General features: G+C 44.1%; 1 protein-coding gene across 6 annotated transcripts; it reads left to right on the forward strand.

Moving 5' to 3' along the window:
- Positions 1 to 95: 95 nt before the first annotated feature.
- On the forward strand, positions 96 to 22,031 carry stan (protocadherin-like wing polarity protein stan). 6 transcript variants are annotated; one of them, XM_076540626.1, is made up of 14 exons: positions 98 to 207; positions 1,321 to 1,452; positions 10,389 to 10,952; positions 11,077 to 12,630; positions 12,718 to 13,558; positions 13,627 to 17,545; positions 17,630 to 17,996; positions 18,075 to 18,290; positions 18,373 to 18,945; positions 19,019 to 19,445; positions 19,677 to 19,914; positions 19,986 to 20,303; positions 20,397 to 20,973; positions 21,367 to 22,031. In XM_076540626.1, exons 3-14 carry the CDS (start codon positions 10,510 to 10,512, stop codon positions 21,395 to 21,397), a joined length of 9,504 nt encoding a protein of 3,167 aa, XP_076396741.1. In that variant the 5' UTR covers positions 98 to 207; positions 1,321 to 1,452; positions 10,389 to 10,509; the 3' UTR covers positions 21,398 to 22,031. The 6 variants fall into 6 exon arrangements, with proteins under 6 accessions (XP_076396825.1, XP_076396741.1, XP_076396700.1 ...); XM_076540585.1 differs by having other exon boundaries at positions 181 to 270; XM_076540710.1 differs by lacking the exon at positions 1,321 to 1,452 and having other exon boundaries at positions 96 to 207.
- The last annotated feature ends 183 nt before the right edge of the window (positions 22,032 to 22,214 follow it).

Below are 22,214 nucleotides of genomic sequence, written 5' to 3' on the forward strand. Positions count from 1 at the left end.
ATAATAATATTTAACCAAAAGTTTCTGAAATTATATAGAAGAGTATTAATGCAAGTATGTAGTTTTCATTCTAAAGCTTAGGGATATTGGTGAGATGTTGCTCCTATCGGATGATCACCTACATGCAGGTCGTTCAAATGTATAAAACTTTCGTGCACATGCAGGAGAGAGTTTGTAGCAGTCGCCGACGCTGTCGACATTAGCAAGGTGTGTGCTCGTGCGCTTCAGTTTACCTGAATTTTTTATCCTATGTGATGAATTCTATATTACGTATGTTTAAAATACTACTTTCAAATATTTCGTAAATTGTATCGATTACTAGTGCAGACGGTATTCCAGTTGTTCACGACATTACGAAAGTAAAAAGCAGGGCCGGCGCGAGACAGGTTCAGTGTTCCCTGGAACCTGGCTCCGTGTTTTAAAAGACTCCGCAGTTCGCAAAAAGTTCATCGTAAATTTGACGGCATTTTATGCATATTTATTTTTTGTATATCGCTATATATGAAACTATGATTACTTATTAAATCCTCTTGTTGTGTTACCACACATTGTATCGTGACATATTAGCTTATTACTCGTATTACCATGCATTATAACAACGCGCGTAACACCGTTACGCATTATATTGCCGCACATTTTATTGTTGCATATTATATTGTTATGCATTATATTATGACTCTTTATATTGACACATGTATTATCACGCATAATGCTGTGCAGTGCTATTTTTTTATTACCACGTGTTCTATCGTGCACAGTAATCTGTAGAGACTTTCGCAATATTAAAAAAAAGCTTTTTAATTAATTCAATTTATTACCAACTCCAAGAATTTCCCGCTCTTGTAACTTCATCCGCGACAATAGGACGAAAATCGCTTACACTCGAATACATGTTTTTGACTCAAAATTTTGGAACCTTGCTCCATAAATGTTCGCGCCAGCCCTGGTAGAAAGTAGTTATCTCTTGCAAGCATTTACAAAAACTCAATTATTTTCTATTTCCAATTTTCTATCAGAATCAAGTTGTATTAAATGTCTAAACAACGCATTGCTAATAACATCGCAACTATGATTACATTTTATTCGTAATAATTACCACTCATTGTGTTTCTCAATTAGAATATGTATTTTGGAAATCGACATCTATCGAAATCGAACTGGTTTATATAACAAAACGATAAATATTTTCTTGTTCGAAATCCTATCGAATGTTTCCTGTCTAATACAAGAGTCCTAAAGCGGTAACCAAATCATCCCGTGGCTGTCGATCAAAATTTCTGATCACGGAAAAAAAGCAAGTTTCCTTCTCGTTGTTTCCAGAATATTTGACATGTCCGGGAAGAAGCGTTCGGCGAGTAAGAAAGAGACGCGTTAACGGTGGATCGGTGGAGTAGCGAGGATCGTGATCGTTTGATCGTCGCTGGAAGTCAATGTCGAGATACACGGTCGCAGGTAGTCGCCCTCTACTACGCTCTCACGTAAAGATTGGTTCGTGCGTGTGTGGAGACTCGTAGTAGTCGCGACGCTGCCGAGAGCAGCGGTTGAAGTGCCTGCACGTCGCTCTTCGTGATATCTTCGTGTCCAGTGTCCTCGTGTATTTTTTTCTGCACAAATTGCTTCGCATTCGATTGGTGAAAGTGTTCGTAAAAGGATTAATAATCGACCACGGTGTGCTGGGTGTGACTCACGATGTGACAAAATTGGGCGACCTTGGCGGGACGGTGAGTGACCCTTTGGAATAGCGTATTCATTTTTCTACCCATACCCGGTGCACACGCAGCCGGCGTTTCTCACGGGAAAAATGCCTTATTAATTAGAACGACAACGCGGCGTGTAACGAACCTCGGCTGCACACAATTACCTTTGCCTCCAACTCCTTCCTAGATGCGTGTATGAACTCTTCTTCTGATATTAACCTTTTACAGAACTCGAGGGAAACCCCGTTCGTAGCGAGAATGCGATTCTCGTTGTTTTTCTCGTTTTCAGTGTGAGTTCCTGGAAGGGGACTAGAAAAGGTGCGCGAAAAAATTCTTGACATTTACGCACACCGTTCGAACTTCCTTTTGTCTTACTTACTTACGTGTATTTATATATGGGGTGTCAAAAAGTTATGCGATCAAACTTTTTTCGCATGTTGTAATCTAAGTAGAAATATACATAAAAAAGGTATAACTTTATATGGAATCTAAAGATTAGATACATTGTAATGTACGATAATGTTTGTCGCATTTATTTCTTACAAGCATGTTTAGTATTTGTAATAATGTACATTGCCGCAACCACTTTCAGCTGCAGCAGCGTGTGTATTGCATATTATTCTTTTTAATCTTCACCGATATTTTTGGAGCGGAGAATACTTCGAAATGGAATAATAAATTAATTTACTTGTGTCGATAAAGCACTCGTGTAGCGTCATGTACGTTTCTTCCTGTTTCTACTTATAGAGTACACCAGCGAAGTTTTAAGTTCGCGACACCCTGTATAGGCGCGTTTGATCGATTATGACGACGACACGTTGGGCGTCTGTTTGTCTCGTGTATGCAGCGAAGTGTGCACGAAGTATCAAACGGCTATCGAATAGTCAGGTGTAACGCGAATCAGGCAGGATAAGAAGCCGAGAAATGCTACTTAGAAAAATTTAGATACGACGAGACGAGGGTTAGCCGTAGTTGGTTCCCCTCGAGTCGGCGAATCAATATTTGGAGGGTAAGCGTCCCGACGGCCGGCGTCGAAGCCTGCGGAACGTGAGTCACTCACCCCTGATCACGAGGGAGAAGGAGAGAAGGATGACTTTTCTCTTCTTTCACCCTCTCTTCTTCTCGACTCGATTCAACTCGACTCGCTGCCGCGCCACGTCGTTCTGCTGAAACACCGCGACACTAACAACGAGAACTTTTCAAGTGTCTACCTCAGATTGTATAACGAGTCTGCACGTTCATCGATCCTTCCATCGCTAGCCATTTTTTATGTACGCTTCTAGTCAAAATTGTAAGCTCAGTTCGTTTATCGCTGGCTTACTATTATGGCCATTATTACTTTTTCCTTTTGCAGCGTCACGTGAGAATGCAAGAAAAACAATGCAATGCGCCGAGATTCCGCAATTTTTTTATATGCAGTAAATTATTGTACTTTTTGTGGAAAATTCTATTTGTAGGTTAAGTTAGGAATCTTCATAAGTTTCAGGATCCTAAGTTCTCCTTAAGCTCTTCCTGAGTTTTTAAAAATCGAAGGCAACTGCTAGGAGACTCTTGCCTATACTTATTTCTTGTCTAAAGGAAGTTTATGTTTCCCTCACGTATACAATATTGGTACGGAAATTACAAAGAATTTTTTCTCTTCTAAATATTTGTGATGCCATTCACCGGCGTCTTCCAATAGCAGTGAGCCTGTTGAATATTCATGGCTGGGAGAGTAAAAGTTAGTTCGAAAGAGAAGATTGAGAACGTGCCTTTAGGAACTGGTGGCGAAATTGAGAGATAAACGGAGGCATCGAAATCGTCGTCCGGCGACGACCTTTGCCTAACGTTTAATTAAGATACTTACGAATTTTCGGTATCCCCGCACACAGTCGTAAGAACGGAACGTTAATTTACGACCTTTAAAGACAACCGTGCACGCACACGAGCGTGAAACGTATGCACCTAACTAAAACCCGTTTGAGGGAGCCACGGTGGGAACAGGTTCCATAAAATTGAGCGTTCTTCCGTAGGACTTTTATCTGCGGCCAGCATCTTCTTCGTAGTACAGTTGTACTCGTATGCGAAATGTGCTTGATCTCCTTTTTTGGTTTTTTAACGTCCGAACAAAAATCGCGTGATGGCGTCTCGTTCTTTCGAAATAGCAAATGGGCTTGAAGAGTCGATATCGTAAATTTCACGTCGTACGATATCCTCGATCGTATTGCTTCTTTATTAACGCGTTTGCATAATTTTATTAGAATAGACGAAATTCGAGCATCTCGTTCGCTGTAGTAACACTTTACACGATTTCAATATTCTTTCAAACGTAACACGATCTAGGAATGATACAGCTATAAATTTCCATTTTATTGATCAAGCTTCGCTAAATCAAGAATCGCTAACTCGCTAACTAATGTACAATTTCAAATTTTTTAAAACCGCTAAGTCTTCAAACAATAGAAGTTACTACGTTCCAAATCATATTGACATACATATTAAAATAATGGATACATGCATTGCTATACATAGAAAAGAATGTAGCAGATACGAAGCATATTTGTAAACGTTGCTATATTTATAATCAAGTGAAAGGTGCAAGAAAACGAGAAAATGCATGCCATGTGATTGAAACAAACGATGAAATAAGCATATTTCGCGAGACGCAGTGAAAATTGTCATTTGTTTTGTAATAAATTGAAAGATGCAAAGCCAGCATGACTGGAAGATTGAAATCTTCTACCGTGATTGAAATCTCCGTCTATGATTGCAATACCAGTCTCTTTTGCAGCGATTCGTCTTGATCGATTACACTCGATGGGGTTCCTCAGATCGGACTCTTAAAGCGTGGATCCCAGGTTTATTTCCGGTGGGTCACGTTTTAGCATTATCACGTTTCCAGATTTTGGGACTTTAGGAATCTCGAAGTAATTCATTTGAAGCATAAAAATATCCGTTTCCGCATGCGGTTGTCGACTCGTAAAAGTTTAGGGTCTCTGCCTTATAGCGGAGCGTGGGACACAACTTCTGCGCGCGTGCAAAAATAACCGGCATAAAATATCGAGTGTTCTTTACAGAAATGAATGGAAATAACTTCTTTCTTGAAAGCACATTTTTACGTAATAGTATTTCAACATGGGAATTATATTTTCTCTATCAGAGCACCGCAAACGTATTATTGCTAAGCTTAAGGTTGAAGGAAACGTTTTCGAACGTGATTAGAGTGCACACGGTGCTATCGAAGGATAATTATTAGAGTTCGAAGAAGCGGTACGTACTAGAAGGTATGTTCGCGAAATCAATGAGTGCGGCTCGTCTACGCCTCTTCTTTTTCCGATTTTACCGCTCACCGTTACGCGAACATGGTTTCACGTGCCACGTAACGGTTGTTATTGTAACTGCCTTAGACTGGTCAGATTTTGCATTCGATTTTCATCGGATCCTACGGAAACTCGCCATTATTCGATCTACAATATTCACTCACGTGTGTTAAATTTCACTAATAACAGCTGCAGATTATAAGATTTATTCTTAGTCTATTCACAAGGATCGGAAATAGGTCCTTTCCAAGGCATTATTATGGTTTCAAGTAATACTAACTTAACTTCCGTCTCAATATACAGGATGTAACAAGACACGCGATATGGCAGTCCAGTGAATAATCGCTTTGTTTAATATCTAAAAGCGATACACAAAAGCGAAAGATTTACTTGCCGTTAAACTGTAATAAACAGAACGATAAAAGTGTATTTCAGAAGTAATAAAATTTGGTATGCTTTAAAATGGATACTAAACCTTCTTTGAATATCTATCGATTTCCTATATTAGTCAAACATTCTTTATAAGAAAGAGATTTCTTTCGACTTAATTCGCTTAAGACTAGTAATTACATGTTATTCAGCGTGGAAAAACGTACATGGTGTTCGATGTTATCCCCTCTTCTGTTAAGAATGGTCCACCGGTATCGTGCATCGATACCACAATTTTTTGCCATCGTCATAAAGTAACCAGCTGAAATTTTACCACCTTGTACAGGTAACCATTCAGCCTTTGACGCGTGAAAAAACCCGTAACGCGTGTAATTCGCTTAAAATACTCTAGCGAAAAAACTGTAAATTGTATCAGGTGGAAAGGTTCTGTTCGTTACGAGAGCAGGATCGAAGAATTTGATGTTCGTCGAGGTCGACTGGTTACCGATATAACAGGGCGTTTTCGATTCATCGAAAGACTTCGACTAGTTTGGTCCAAGAAGCTTCTTGAAAAGGTGCCCGAGGGAGACTGGACCTCGGATAATTGGTAGGTTCGAATTCCGGTCTTCGAGTGGAACCTCTTTCTCGAAATTAATAGTTGTTTCGTTGAAAGCCGTATGAAAAAAAACAAGTATGTGCCTTTTTAATCTGTTGCGACGGTGTTTTCTTTCTCTAGCATACTGGAAAATGGGCAGTTTCGTGCTACGAGGAGCACCATGGGCAATTAATTTCACGTGGAGAAGGTAGTCGCGTTCGAGGATAGGAATCTTCCAGCGAAAAGATTTTATCTCTGTCGAGCATTTTCCGCTGTACGGTTAACCGGAATTTAAGAGTCGGCTACGTGTGAACGAAAACGAGCGTAACATACATGGTGTTAAAGAAACAAGGTTCAAAGTTTATGGGGTAGATAGCATGAAATGGCGATGTAGGAGAAAGTGACCGGGTTACTTACCTTCGGTTCTGATGTGCGTGTAAGGAAAGGGTGTAATTTTTACGAGAACAAACGGAATTATCCCGTTTAATCCGCGAGATTCCCACATAAGATCCATTCTAATAAACAGATTAAGTCGCAGTTGTTTAGAACCTTTTACAGTAAACCAATTGAACATTCGATGATGTGGACTGCAACCAAAGAAGGAAAAGATTTATTTATCGAAGTGCAGCATCGCAATCAACATGTATCAACTTGAGACGTTTTTTGTCGACCGAACTAGTACCGTCTATCAAATGAGAACCGAACATTTCCTTTTTAACACCTTGTATGAAGAAACACACACTATCCACGGAATGCCACTGCAGTACGCGTTATACCAAACTGGTCGCACCCAACGATCATGTTCTGTTTAATGATCCTCGGTTCAAAAGCAAACGTTTAGCCGAGATGAGAAGTAACGGTGATTGAGGTACAGTGTTAGGCGATGCCAATAAGCTAGAATTAGCAGTGCCGATTGACGCAAATTCCAAATTTCAATTTATCAGACTTATGCAGACTCGGAATCTTTATATTGTACGAAACTCTTCGTTCTATATCTGCTTCTGCGAAGTTACGAATGAGCGATGCCACAGGATGGCAATTTGATCCTTCCAGGTTTAGCGTAGCTAAGAATCCTTTTATTCTGCCTTGCTATACGAGTATGTATTGATTTTTTGGTAGACACGTGTCTGTCGAAGGGTCAGCTTATGGTCGTGGTCGTTGAAGTACCGAGACTAGGTTCATACGGTCCAAGGTGGTAAAGATCCAATTTGAAATTTGGAAAGTTTCTAAAGTTACAACGTTAAAAACGTTGCTTAGTGATCTTTGAGAAATTCGCGTAATGTTCTACAGAAAAGCAAATATTGTTTCGTGATCGACGAGCTATACAGTTTTCCTGGGTAGGTAAACGTTTATCCGCAAGTGGTTAAACCTCCTTCCTCTACCCAGCTATTGTCCCTAGGGAAACCTAACGCGCTTGCCGGTACATATACCGGAGTAATATTCATGGTGGGGTGCGTGCGTCCTTGGGAGTCCCTGAGCACTCAATGCATAGATAAGTCGAACCGACAATGAGTCGCGTGGCCTGGCTCCAGCATTGTGCGCTGGAGACGCGCGGTTAACCCAGGAATATTAATATACGTGAAATTTTAGGCGGAAACTTCCCTAACGGTTTTCCTTTCATTTTGTCTTTGGACATCGATAAAGATCTTACTCGCATTTATCATTTTTTCACAATTTTAACAGTAAAGTATGCTGTTTTAGTATACTAGAGTTAAGTTAACTCTTTACCACTGTAGAATTATAACTTTCACGGTTTATCTCCATCGAATCTGGAGGTTCCAATCAAGCATGCATGCGGAGTTGTCTGTACGAGCTACCCATGCACCCATATAGGGATGAGACTGTAAAGCCTAAATTACATTGGTAGCGTATGTTGACGCTGGTACGTTGACATGGTACAAGGTTAGCGGTCGAGTTACTTCGTCACAGCGGTGGTTGTAAGTAACTTTACTCCACCAGTGATTAGTTTTAGCGCTTTATCAACTACTTGCAACTAGCTACGTAACCTAGGCTTAAAGATAGGGATGATGGGGATCAAATGTAGCAATGACTTTTATGATTCTGTGCCCGCTATAGCAATCTATCCTTGTATAGTACTCGTAAGCTACCTTGGGTACCCGAGCCCTTCTTATTACCTGCTGTGCGTGTCTGTTATAGTCCTCAGCTAAGGTTTATAGTCGTTTCATCCTACTTGTCTACGTTAACACGCATCGAGTATAAAAGATTATGGGAAACAGAATATCTGCTGCTGGACCATCGGTAAGATTGCTTGGCAGATAATTTTGTGCACGGAAACAGCGTTATTTCAGAATCATTATTCGAATGAATGGTTCGATGAGAATTTGCGAGAAAGTTGGTATAGCATATGGTTCCTTCGATGACGAATAGATGAACTGACGAATAGCGCAGCTTAGATCAGCGATGCTCATCAGAAGTGCATCCTCACTTTCGCCGCTCCTCTTATTATCAGGACTGATGACCACAATTTCATTATACATCGTAGCTATCCGTGAATAGGGATCCAGGCACCTGCCGCACTATTTCACCGTTATTTCGTCGTTGCCTACAGGTGTAGCTAGCTGGGCTTCTCGTTCTAACTTAGAATTGGTTGGTTTCGGTTGGAAAAAGGCTGATCCGTAGCAGCGTTAGGGAGGAACAGGGAGTCCCAAAGTCTCGGAGCAGTACTCTGGACTCGAAGCAAAGGTCAGCCGTCGCGAGAAGCAACGAAGAAGGGGCCCTGTGCCTGTAAGCATCGCGTCCCTGGCCATCTCATCCCGCTCGTTCTTGCTCGTTTTATTTTTCCAGTGGGTCGTTTTGTTCCGAAGTCGAACCGGCCGGTTCGCGCTGGTCTACCTGCCGGTTGCTCTGCCGGTTGTGCAAGCTGTGGTTCGATTGGTTCGTGCCAATGCGCCGTTCATTCGGATTGGTGAAACCGGATCGGTTAGCCTCCGGGGAAGGAGGCTCGCTAGCGCCGATGCGATGCCACGGCACCGAACACCTATCGTGCTCTTGCTACGGTCAACTAGCCCTCGAGATCCCGGGGATCGACGCGACGGGCCGATTTTAACCGAACAAAACAAGTTGCTCGAAGAAAATGCTCATTGCGGATGCCTTGTCTTTTGCTCCACGTACATATTACGTTGCTCCTTTTTAACGTCGGTCGAGGCCCTTATTGCACGACGGCCTCCACGAGTTCGCGCTTTTTGTTTACGGTTATTGTAACGCACCTTCTGCAATAACTTTAAATCCACCTATTGAAACGTGAACGCTGTTCCATTACTTTATTATTTCAACATTCTATTTCGTTCGAAGCTGCTTCGGTACTGGACGGGTAATAGTGGTGCGTCATCTATTTTTATCGCAGTATAGGGCGCTCAATGTGTGTCATCGACATTACGACCTAATCGTTAAAATGATTTTCAACAATATGTCTCTATATATTTATTTATATAATATTTTGGTAATTATATACAAAGAAATATGTTGTTAATGTTTTGCATATTCCTCGTTTCAGTTCCCAAAATTAACTATTAAAAATGTAATTAACGATTGTACAGAATTATTTATCACACTTAGAGTTCGCACGAATACTTTGTCGGAACTTTTTCCTCGGTCTTCATGACCGACATACTTTTGTAAGTAGTCCACAGTCTTTCTCATTACCTTAACAATGAGCAGTCGAAAGGAACCATCGTCTTGACTTTTATCTCCTTCCATATCATAACCTACGTGTAAAACGCTACCAATCAAAGCGAAACACCAATCTCGTCTGCACAATAATAAACTCCAATAGAAATGAGGAGGTGTATCATAGTTTAGAAGAAATCTAGAACAACCGTATCAGATCATATCCAGTTTTTCCGGAGCAAATATTGTTCGTCGAGTATTCTATTATAACCGCTAGTACAAAGTTGACCTGGAATTTTGCAAATTGTTAAAAAGAAAATGCGTATTATCGGGTACGAATTTTGTTAAAACCGAGGATTAGAAGAAATAAAGTGTTTGAATCATGCTTCCTCGATGTTTTCGTATTTCGATATGGTCCTTTGTCGTTTCCGGTTCAGGATTTCTAAACTTGAAAATTTGATGCTGGTTGCACTGTTGGATTTGAACATGATACAAGGTCAACGAATTCACCATACAAGGGAACGAACGATAAAACAAAGAGGGTGAAACGAGCGGAAATCATTGTTCCCACGTTTTGTAGTCGGTATCGTATTCTCACACTCGCGTAAGATGCTCGATGTAACAACGACTGAAATAAATCTCCGTCTTTTGTAACGCTCGATATTGCGCGGGAGTAAATTTCCTCTTGTATGTATATTTCGTTTTCTTTCTATTTCGAATACGATACATATATTTATGAAAAATTCGTTACTTTTGTAAAATACGGTTTTTAAATACGAGAAATGGCATTTCTCGTGGTAGATGGAGCGCAAGATGGCCGCTAGGTAAACGTGGCGAAGAGGGAACAACTCGGCGAAGATGGGACTCTCGTCCGCGAGGACAGAACACGAGAAGGAGCGCGTGCTGTAAGAGGGTGGCTGCCATGGCGACGTGGAAATGGATCCTCCTGTTGCTCGCGGCCTTCTCTACCCTAACCGACGCCTACCTGACCGTCCTGTCCTCCAGCACACCCACCGGAAGCGTGGTGTTCGAGGCAGGTGTACCGCAGTTAGGCGGTCGTCGGAAATACGAGGTCTCTTGCGAACGAACAGCTTGGTTCGCGAGAAAATTGCTCAAAGTACATCCTCATACTGGTCGCGTCACATTGGCACGACCGCTGAGCTGCGATGGCCTTCAGTATCCACGGATTTTCACCTTCTACGTCGACTCTACCAGCTCCAGACTGGGCAGACCGACGATAGATTACTACAGTCTACCGTTGAGGATACTGATAACCGGGTGTGGCGGCGAAAATCGTGATCTAGCCGCCACTAGAGGATGGATGGCGGAGACCTTGGCTTCGTACGCTATGCCTAGCACCGAGAGGTAACCGTTTTAATCGTTTATTTAGATGGAAAGCGGTAGTTACGTGTCTGCATTAATTGTCAGACTGGCTACCGGTTTGAATTTTTTCTTTACAAATAACGACATTACACGGCCTTCCTAACAGGTTCACCGAGGTATGCTTGAGAACGTCCCAGCTGGTTGCTGCTTTGCGCGATTTTCTTCCACAAACGGCCTTAAAAGAGTGCGAGACAAGGTGGGGCGGAGTAGCAGATCCCAGGTTCTTGATAGAAGGCGCGGCAGGGGACTTAGTGTCAGCCACTGAACAATGTTTAGTGGATCCTCTTTGGAAGATCTCGGTATCGATGAACCTTAGATGTGGGATGGAATCGCGGGTAACGGACGCCGAGCATCGTTTGAAGATCGTCTTCCACCATCGTCAACTGGACGACACGGATCTGGGCAGACGAGTCAGAAGAGAATTGAAGAACCAATCGCCGTACTTTGAACAGCCTCTTTATATGGGAGCCGTGGAAGAAGAGAAAGATCCCGGGGTGTACGTCACTTCCGTTCGCGCAAGAGATCCCGAAGGTGGCACGGTTCGTTACTCCATGAGTTCCTTGTTGGATGCCAGGTCCCAGTCTTTGTTGGTCCTTGACCCCGTGAGCGGTAGAGTTACCACTAGGGCAAGATTGGACAGGGAAAGCGTGGACGTGCATTACTTCAAGGTTTTGGCAGTGGACGATTCCTTTCCACCGCGAACGGGCTCTACCACCCTCCAGGTAAACGTCTTAGACGCGAATGACCATGCACCAAACTTCGAGTGGCCGGAGTACGACGCGTCCGTTCGGGAAGGCGTCCCAGTGGGCTCGACGGTGGTCACGGTCAAAGCGACGGATCAGGACGCTGGCAGGAACGCGGAGCTCGAATATTCTATCTTATCTACGACCAGCGGAAGTGGAACGGCGAACAGCGAAGATACCTTGATCTTTCGTATTGACCCCAGGTCAGGAGTAGTTACGACTCGCACTCCGCTCGACAGAGAGAAAACCGAGGTGTACACGGTGATTTTGAGCGTGTCAGACCAGGCGACTCCGCCTTCCGCGAGGAAAACGGCGAACGCCACTCTGGTGGTTCGAGTATTGGACGATAACGACAACTACCCTCAGTTTACCGAACGCACCTACTCCGTATGGATACCCGAAGACTTGGATTACACGGCTAATCCGGTGATTGCTCGAATAAGAGCTACGGATGCGGACTCTGGGAACAACGCGGCTGTTAGATACGCCATCATTGGTGGAAATACACAGAACACCTTCTCCATAGACTCCATGAGCGGTGACGTCGCTCTCGTGAAGCCACTCGACTATGAATCGACCAGGAGTTACAAAATTGTAATACGTGCACAGGACGGTGGTTCACCTGCACGTTCCAACACTACGCAGTTATTGGTGCACGTGAAGGACGTGAACGATAATGCTCCGCGCTTTTATACGAGCCATTTTCAAGAATCCGTATCGGAGAACGTGGCTATAGGATGTTCGATCTTGAGGATACAGGCGTACGATGCCGACGAAGGGGCCAACGCTCAGATCAAATACACTATCGGAGCTCGAGATTTTTCCGGAGCCTCGACAGAGAACTTTCCTATAACCGTCAGTTCGGAAACTGGATGGATCTATACGACGAAGCAATTGGATCGCGAGCAATGTTCCAGGTTAGTTATTTAAGACTTATCAGGACTCTTATGCTTAAAACAATTCCCTTACGTACGATCATGAACCGATGAATTTTTTTTTTTCAGATATCAATTTACGGTAATTGCAGCGGACTCGGGAGAGGCTCCAAAATCGGCTAGTGCCACCGTGATACTTACGGTCACCGACGTGAACGATAACGACCCCTATTTCGATCCAAAAAATTATGAAGCCGTGGTGTCCGAAGACGATCCACCAGGCACTCCAGTTACCTCCGTTACGGCCACCGATCCCGACGAAGATGCCAGGATACATTACGAGATCACCACGGGTAACACCAGAGGTCGATTCTCGATCGCATCTCAGAACGGACGGGGTTTGATAACGGTCGCGCAGCCCCTCGACTATAAACAGGAGAAGAGGTTTGTGCTGACCGTCACAGCTTCCGATAGCGGAGGAAGAACCGACACGGCTCTCGTCTACGTGAACGTTTCGGACGCGAACAATTTTTCGCCCGTGTTTGAAAACGCACCCTATTCTGTCTCCGTATTCGAGGATGCACCCATCGGTACCACGGTTCTTGTTGTCAGCGCAACCGATTCGGATGTTGGAAAGAATGCTCAAGTTACTTATAGTTTGGATACGGATGGCGGGGATCAATCAGCGTCCGAATTCACCATAAATCCTCAAACTGGAGCCATAACAACCACTCGGCCCCTTGATCGTGAGCTCATACCCGCATATCTCTTGACGGTTACGGCGAGAGATGGGGGTGTACCGCCATTGTCCGACACTACCGATGTTGAGATATCAGTTACCGACGTAAACGACAATTCCCCGGTTTTCGAAGCTCCACAATATCAGGGCTCGATCCCGGAAGACGTATTGGTCGGCACCAGCGTTCTGAGAGTTTCTGCTACGGATGCGGACACGGATCTCAACGGCAGGGTAAGCAATTTTTGGACTTGCTAATAAAGACCATCGGTATTTATAATTGTCTTTTTTTGTTGCTTTAGGTAAGATACGCGTTAGATGACGACGGCGACGGGGCTTTTGCCGTAGACTCGACCACAGGAATAATCAGAACAGCTAAGCCGTTGGACAGAGAATCGGTAGCGAGGTACGTTTTGAAAGCTATCGCTATGGATAGAGGTTCTCCCTCGCTCTCGACGACAGTACCGGTTACCATCAAGATTGAAGATATAAACGACTCACCTCCTGCTTTTGAAAACGACAAAATCGTTCTGTACATAGCGGAGAACTCACCTGTAGGCTCCACTGTCGGCGAAATCTACGCACACGATCCGGACGAGGGACCAAATGCCGTTGTGCAATACTCCGTGATAGGAGGCGAAGATTCCAACAGTTTCGCATTGAATGTTAGACCAGGCTCTGATCGTGCCGAATTAATCACTCTAGAAGAGCTGGATTACGAGTCTCCCAAAAAAAAATTCGAGCTGGTCGTGCGTGCTGCCTCGCCTCCTCTTAGATCAGATGCTTTGGTTCAAATTTTGGTAACGGACGTGAACGATAACGCGCCCGTGTTAAAAGATTTCCAGATCATCTTCAACAATTTTAAAGACTTCTTTCCCACCACACCTATTGGCAAGATACCCGCGGTCGACGCGGACGTCACGGATAAGCTCACGTACACCATCCTTGCTGGTAATAACGCTAATTTAATCGACCTGAACAGGACCACTGGAGAGATCCGTTTGTCTCCGCAACTGAACACTAACGTGCCACGGGTGGCGACGATGGAAGTCTCTGTCACAGACGGCATCAACGAGGTCAAAGCCACCATGACCTTGTCCGTGCGTTTAATCACCGACAAGATGCTTCTGAATTCCATCACTGTTAGATTAGACGACATGACAGCCGAGGCTTTCCTCAGTCCCTTGTTGGGCTACTTTCTCGACGGCCTGGCGGCAATTATCCCGTGTCCCAGAGAGAACATATTTCTGTTCAGCATTCAGGAGGATGCGAACGTACACGGAAAGATTCTGAACGTGAGCTTCTCTGCTCGCAAAGTCGAGCCAGGCATGACCGACGAATTTTATAGTCCGCAATTTCTTCAGGAACGCGTGTACTTGAACAGGGGTATCTTGGCTAAATTAGCCACCGTTACTGTGTTGCCTTTCGACGACAATCTCTGCGTAAGAGAGCCTTGTTTAAATTTTGAAGAATGCTTGACTGTGCTGAAGTTCGGCAACGCTTCTGGATTCGCGAGTAGCGATACCGTGCTTTTCAGACCGATATATCCGGTGACTACATTCGCCTGTAGGTGTGCAAAGGGTTTCACCGGAAGCAAGGAATCCTACTTATGCGACACGGAAGTCAATTTGTGTTATTCGAATCCTTGTATAAACGGTGGTACCTGCTACAGGCGGGAAGGTGGTTACGCTTGCTCTTGTAGTCCAGAGTTCGCAGGGGAGAATTGCGAGATCTCCCTGGACAAGGACCCTTGTGAGCCTGGTGTCTGTAAAGGAGGTTCTCAGTGTACCATCAAAACCACCGGTGGTTTCACCTGCGAAGGATGCCCCGTAACTACTTTAGAAAACGTGACTCCTCTTTGCGAACTCAAAGCACGTAGCTTTGGACCTGAAACTTTCCTCACGTTTGCCTCCCTGAAGCAGAGGCATAGGTTGCATCTGAAATTGAAGTTTGCTACTGAATCCGCGAACGGATTATTGCTCTACAACGGTCGGTACAACGAGAAGCATGATTTCATAGCGCTGGAAATAATCGAATCACAAGTGCAGTTCAGCTTTTCTCTGGGGGACGAAATCACTCGAGCGAGTGCCAGCATACCTGGTGGGGTTTCCGACGGTCAATGGCACGAAGTGGAAGTTTCGTATATAAACAAAACTGTGACGATCTCTCTGGACAACTGTGACATCGCTTTGGCTCTAGAATTTGGTGATAGATTGGGTCCAAAGTGGTCGTGCGCAGGAAGAAGCGAACAGGTGCTCGAAGAGCGCTGCAGTATTATCACCGAGACGTGTCACCGATTTTTGGACTTAACGGGACCCCTACAACTGGGCGGTTTACCTGCCATACCCTCCAGTTTTCAGATCAGAAATAAGGATTTTGTCGGTTGCATCAGTGACCTCTATATCGATCACATATTCATCGATTTAAATTCCTTCGTAGCCGATAATGGTACCAACCCAGGTTGTCCAGAAAAGGCTTCTTTCTGTTCATCCATGCCATGCAAGAACAACGGGAAGTGTCGCGAAGTGTGGTCCGGATTCGTCTGCGAGTGCGAGGAAAACTTCGCAGGACCTACTTGTACCGACGAGGTTGGTAAACCCTGGAACTTCCACGGCGACGGTATGCTCAGTTTCAACCCTCTACTGAGACCTATTCAGCTACCCTGGTTAACAGCCCTGAGCCTGAGGACGCGCGCGAAACAGGCGTTCGTCATGAGCGTGCAAATAGGACAAAACAGCTCGGCGTTGCTGGAAATCCGAGAGGGCAAACTGGTCGCTCTGCTGGATGGCGCGGATATTGTACAGACCGCTAACAATGTGGCCGACGGTGAGTGGCATCGCATCGAGATTCTCTGGCAGAGTGGACAAGTCTCCTTGGACCGGGATTACCGCAACAGGCCCATATCGTCTCCGCTGCCAGCGAAATTGCAGGGACTCTACGTTGGCAGGATCCTGGTGGGTGGACCGGAACAGTCGATGAACACGGAACTGCCGTTCTTCGATGGTTGTCTGCAGGACATCCGCATCGGCACTAATCAGAGCGTACTCTTGCGGCCCACCGTTCAGGAAAACGTCGCGACTGGCTGCAGTTCTGAAGCCGAGTGCAGCGTCGACTGCCCAGACGCGTCGATCTGCGTGGCCAAATGGCAAGCCAGCGAGTGCGTATGCGCAGCGGGTCGAGTTGGCCGCAATTGTGAACGAGTTTGCGATTTAAATCCTTGCAATAACACCGGAGTTTGTGTGGAGGATTCCAGTTTGCGCAAAGGATACAGGTGCGAGTGCGATTCGCCAGAGTACTCTGGAGATTATTGCGAGATCAGAGCCGACCAACCTTGTCCCGCTACGTGGTGGGGATCACCCGTCTGCGGACCCTGTCATTGCGACGAATCCAAAGGCTACGACCCTGCCTGCAACAAGACCACTGGCGAATGTTACTGCAAGGAGAATCACTATCAACCTCCTGGAAAGAAGGAGTGCATCCCTTGCGAGTGCTATGCGACCGGAAGTTTTGGTCCTCGCTGCGACACCGAGACCGGACAGTGTCGGTGTCGTATCGGGGTTATTGGACGATCTTGCACGGCGTGTCCCAATCCTTACGCGGAAGTTACCCTTCGTGGTTGCGAGGTTGTGTACGATGGCTGCCCTAGATCTTATGCCGAGGGTCTTTGGTGGCCAAGGACGAAATTTGGAATGATCGCAGTCGAGGATTGTCCGGATACAGCTGAAGGAAAGACATCCAGATCCTGTGACGATAAACTGGGCGGCTGGCAAGAGCCAGATTTGTTCAACTGCACCTCGGAGGCGTTCATCGAACAAAGACATCAGTTGGCAGCGTTAGAAATGAAAGATTTGACACTGAACACTTATGTAGCGGTTAAGATAGCTAAGGATGTGCATGCTGCGATGAATTTGACGAAGGAGTTGTACGGAGCAGACTTATTGATCGCTGAATCGTTATTAGTCGCGTTATTACGGTACGAGGAAAGCCTGGTAGGTTTGAATTTGACACACAGTCAGGATAAGGATTACGTCTCCCACCTGGTTGGTATTGCTAGCAGTATTTTGAAATCCAAATATAAGGAAAAATGGGCCAGAATCGAGACCCTTAACGGAGATACCCCTGATAAAATCTTAGATTCAATGGGGAGCTACTTGAAGATTCTGACCGCGTCCCAACATGATACTTTCACAAATCCTTTTGAAGTGGTTGATGATAACGTTGGTAAGCAACTCGGATATCGTTTACTCCCCATAGCTTTACAGCTGTAAATGTCATTTTTAATCGTGAGTCATTTACACGTTTTAGTGTTAGGCTTGGACGTGGTAACTTCAGAAAGCTTATTCGGGTACGAGACAGCTGAGTACAAGGAAGATCCATCAGCGTCAACGGCCAGACCATCCGAAGCGGATCAGAAAGTCGTGATTCCTGATACATCAGGATTTCTCTCCTCCCCTACACATTTTGGTCCTTCGATTACCTTCCCTAAATACAACAATTACATGGCTGATCCGAACAGATTCGATCCGTACTCGAAGATACGTGTCCCTCTCGACGTGTTAGGCATTAAACAGTTAATGCAAGGAGAATTGAATGTTAAAAAAAGTTTGGTCAATCGAAAGGCTGTGCTAAGTTACGTGCAATATAAACAATTAGGCGCTCTTCTGCCTCAAAGGTGAGTAATCGAAAATTTCGGAGTATATGTAATGCACATATAGATAGACACGAGAAGTAATTGAAATTGTGTTTCCAGATTCGATGATTCTGTAGCGGTGAGATGGGGCGTAGAAGTAGCAGTAGGATCACCCGTTGTGACGGTATCCGTTTTAGTCCCTTCTGACGAAGGTTACGAGTCCCTCACTGGAATTCCTCTACAATCTCCGGTTCAGATCAGCCTCTGGCTCAGCGAGAAGGATGATCTTAAGACCAGAACCAATCCACAGTGCGTGCATTGGAGCACAGCTAGGGGGTATGCCACGCTTTGCTTGTACCAGCATGATTAAGTAATAGCTCGCGAGTCACAGACAATCAAACATGTTTTCATATTGCAGGATTGGTGAATGGAGTCGGATGGGTTGCACCACCGAAGTCGAGGACGACTCCTTGTCCTTTGGCACAATTGTTAATTGCTCATGCTTTCAACTCTCTACTTTTGCGATATTGACGGATGTCCTCGATCTGGAATACGTTCCGGAACCATCATTGTTAGAGGATGTAACAAGTTACAGTGCATTCATGCTCGCGCTGCCTTTACTCTTGTCTGCCTTGCTCATTCTGGCCTTAATACGTGGCGGTAGCACAAATTCAAATAGTATACACAAAAATCTAGTGATGTGCGTATTTTTCGCCGAAGTGCTATACCTGATAGCTCTTAAAGCCAGGAGCCCTCTAGTCTCGAACGAATTTCCCTGCAAATTGACAGCAATTGGCCTGCACTACGCGTGGCTGAGTACATTCTCGTGGACTCTGGTTGACTCGATTCATCTTTATCGAATGTTGACCGAAATGAGAGACGTGAACCACGGACAAATGAGATTTTATTATACGATGGGCTATGGTGCCCCTGCCATTATCGTTGGGCTAACGATAGGGGTTAGAGCCGACCAGTATGGCAACTTTTACTTGTACGTAAAGTTTTGAAATTATTTCAGCAATACTGTCAGTAGATTTATTTTATTTATATATGTGTTGTTTCAGTTGTTGGTTGTCGATCTACGAAACTGTGATTTGGTCTTTAATAGGACCAGTATGCGTTGCCGTGTTCGTAAATTTCTGCATCCTGATCATGTCAGTACGCGCGGCCTTTACCTTGAAGGAACACATCATGGGCTTTGGAAATTTGAGAACGTTACTTTGGCTATCCGTAGCCTCCTTGCCTTTACTCGGATCCACCTGGACTTTGACAGTCCTTAACGCGTCCGAGAACTCGCCAACGTTATCGTATTTGCTCAGCATAGCGGTGGTCGTTCACGCGGCTTTCAGTTTGATCGGTTATTGCTTCATCAATGGCAGGGTGAGAAGAAACCTGTACTTGAGCCTACTGAGGTGTATCGGAAAGAAAACGCCTTTATTAGAGGGAAGCATGGGAAATGGAAGCAGCAGCCAGAATGTGAATGGTCATTCGGTATGTTGGATAATTCTCACACATTCTGAACGAAAAATTATTTAATCATGGGGCATTCCCTGTTTAATTATTCGCTCGAATACGTATACTGTGTCTCATCTTAATACATCTATTCGAATTTCTAAGATACTGCTAGATAGCCTTAGTAGGTTCAGTAACAGTCTTTGGACTAGTCTCTCGTTATTTTCCAAAATCTTAAAATAGATGTTATCACGAGAAATTATGTTACAGAGATCAGCGTTGGCGTACTCGTCAACGTACAGTGGAGCAGAATCTGTGTGTAGAAGGGTTCATGTAGGAGTTTCAACTAGCAGCACAACTTCTCGAAGTACAAATAAAACTGGGTCCAGCCCCTATCGTAGTGATACGCACTTAAGGCATACCTCAACGTCTACAAGTAATTACAATAGCGATAGAGATCCCTACATGTCGTCCAGGAGTCACAGATCCGCGTTGCATTCTAGACAAGGTATTTCTTCGAGGTTCATGTTTGAAAAATTTAACTTTGGACTGTTATTATTAATTGTAATAAAATTATAGAAACGACAGAAACACGGACTCAACGTAGAGATTCCGAGTCGGATTCAGATGGATCCCAAGCTGAGGGTGGTGGTAGGAGTTTAGATCTTGCGAGTTCGCATAGCTCCGACGAAGAGGATGTAGCGTCGAGATCTCATAGGAACATGGGAGTATCGACGCAGCAACCTGTTGCGCACAGCTATTTGCCCAACATCCACAATAATCCTACCGAACACTTGAACATACTTTGCTCAAATACGGAACTCTTTCCAAACATTAAGCCTATTTATGCGCCTAGATGGAGTTCCCAACTGCCAGAAGCATACCTGTCCTCGAACGGTAAGTTGTAATATAATAGCGATTATTTGATCTATCTGTCGCTGATATAACACGTGATCGAGGAGTATTTAATCGTTCAAATATCATTTATAGTGATAGACGTGAGAGGTAGTCAATGGTCAGGAGGTACCATGTCCGACAACGAGATGGCGTCGAACAAAACGTCCAGCCCAAATCCACTGCCTTACCCTGAAATGAGCTCACCTCAGAAAAGTCAGCCGGACGAAAATTATTCCGAAGGCGAAGAAAAGATTCACCATCTGGGAGAGAAGTATCTGTTCCCTTACACCGCTGAGGAAGATCACACCATCTCGCCTACCCCCTACATGTTACCCATGTCTTCCCGGATCCTAGCGTCCAGCATGAGTCACCATTCGCAGAACTCGAACCACGAGAATATGAGCGGTTCAGAAAGGTATGGAAGCTTGAAAAGGGGGCAGAGTTTGCACGGATCTCAGCACGATAACCTCAGCGGTTCTGAAAGATACGGAAGCCTGAAGCGAGGTAAAATCACGCCGACTGTGCTGGAGGATTCGCCGGAATATATTCTACCGATGAGCGGTAGAATATTGTCCAGTTCGTTGAGTCATGATCTACAGCACAGTAACGAGTTGGCTGCTCTTCGGCAACAGCAGCAGCAGCAATACGAGCAAACAATCACCGAGACAGAGTAAGTATGATGTCCATATCTTGTAAAATTTTTTCAGACAGTTTTGATACATTTTGATTAACTGTCTTTTTTACACTTTACGCTTGCTCTGGAATAATTAGTGAAGAGGTAAGCGTTGAAAAAATTAGTCTAGAATTGTATTGCACAATTAATAACAGTGTGCAGTAACTATAAATCACGAGGTTACAAATTATTAACACGTTGTCTGCCACATTTATTCAAAACAAAAGGTTCTAATGAAGTTTTTTAACAGTTTTAGCGTGGCAATCAACGTGTTAAAATGTTGAAGATAGAATTGCACAATTTGCTGTAAAAGTATCGATACTTTATAGAATCAATAGCCTACATGTCCAATACACAGAGCTTACTCATACTTTATTCCTGTTGTTTCAGGAAGGATACTAATGCGGAAACGTCAGTATGATGGGCTCCGTGCTACAAACAAACACCGTACAAAGTAATCTAACGTACTATTAGCTTAAAATTCAAATGATATATATAAATATATAAATATACATATATTTCTTAGAGCTGTAAGTGCTCTAAGATATATTTTAAGAGCGGCCATGACTGTACTTAAGAGGTTAGCCATATCGGTTAGTATGTATGTGTGAGTGCCTGTACGTATCTATACGCATACGCTTGTCGTTATTTCGTTTCGTGTGATTTTACGCCTCGGTTTCGAAGCGTGTTTCTTCCGATTCTCTTCGCGCGCTATCACGAATCTTTATCGACGATAACGAACGCGAATTGTCGGAGGACAAAATGATCTCTAGTTCATTTCATTGCTCGTGTAATTAACTTCACTTCCTCCAGTACCTTAATTCTCTTTAACTCAGTATTCGTGCAATGTATACATTCCACTTCCTTTATATATATATATTTAGATTCTAATCTCTTTTTTCTCTTTTATCTTTTCCTCTTTTTTTAAGAAGTTTACAATGTTTTATACATGCCATGGAATAAGCGTACAACCGTGCAACGCAATTTTCATAGTTTTGTATATATTTATATACGAAAAGAATGTGACAAAATACATAATTTATATATATCCTTCATCGAGCGTTCTGTTTTCATTTTTTTTTAGCTGTGTCGGATGTGCCAATGATAGGGGTGTGCGGGTATACTTAATATCAGCTGTTGTATTCTGGCTTTAAACCCTTAATTTGAAAATGTAGAAGTCAATTGGATATCGCTATTTGAATATCGAAGTTGATATCGTCAAAATATCGTCCAATTTT

Source organism: Megachile rotundata, chromosome 1 (assembly GCF_050947335.1).
Source record: "Megachile rotundata isolate GNS110a chromosome 1, iyMegRotu1, whole genome shotgun sequence".
Taxonomy (NCBI): Eukaryota; Metazoa; Arthropoda; class Insecta; order Hymenoptera; family Megachilidae; genus Megachile; species Megachile rotundata.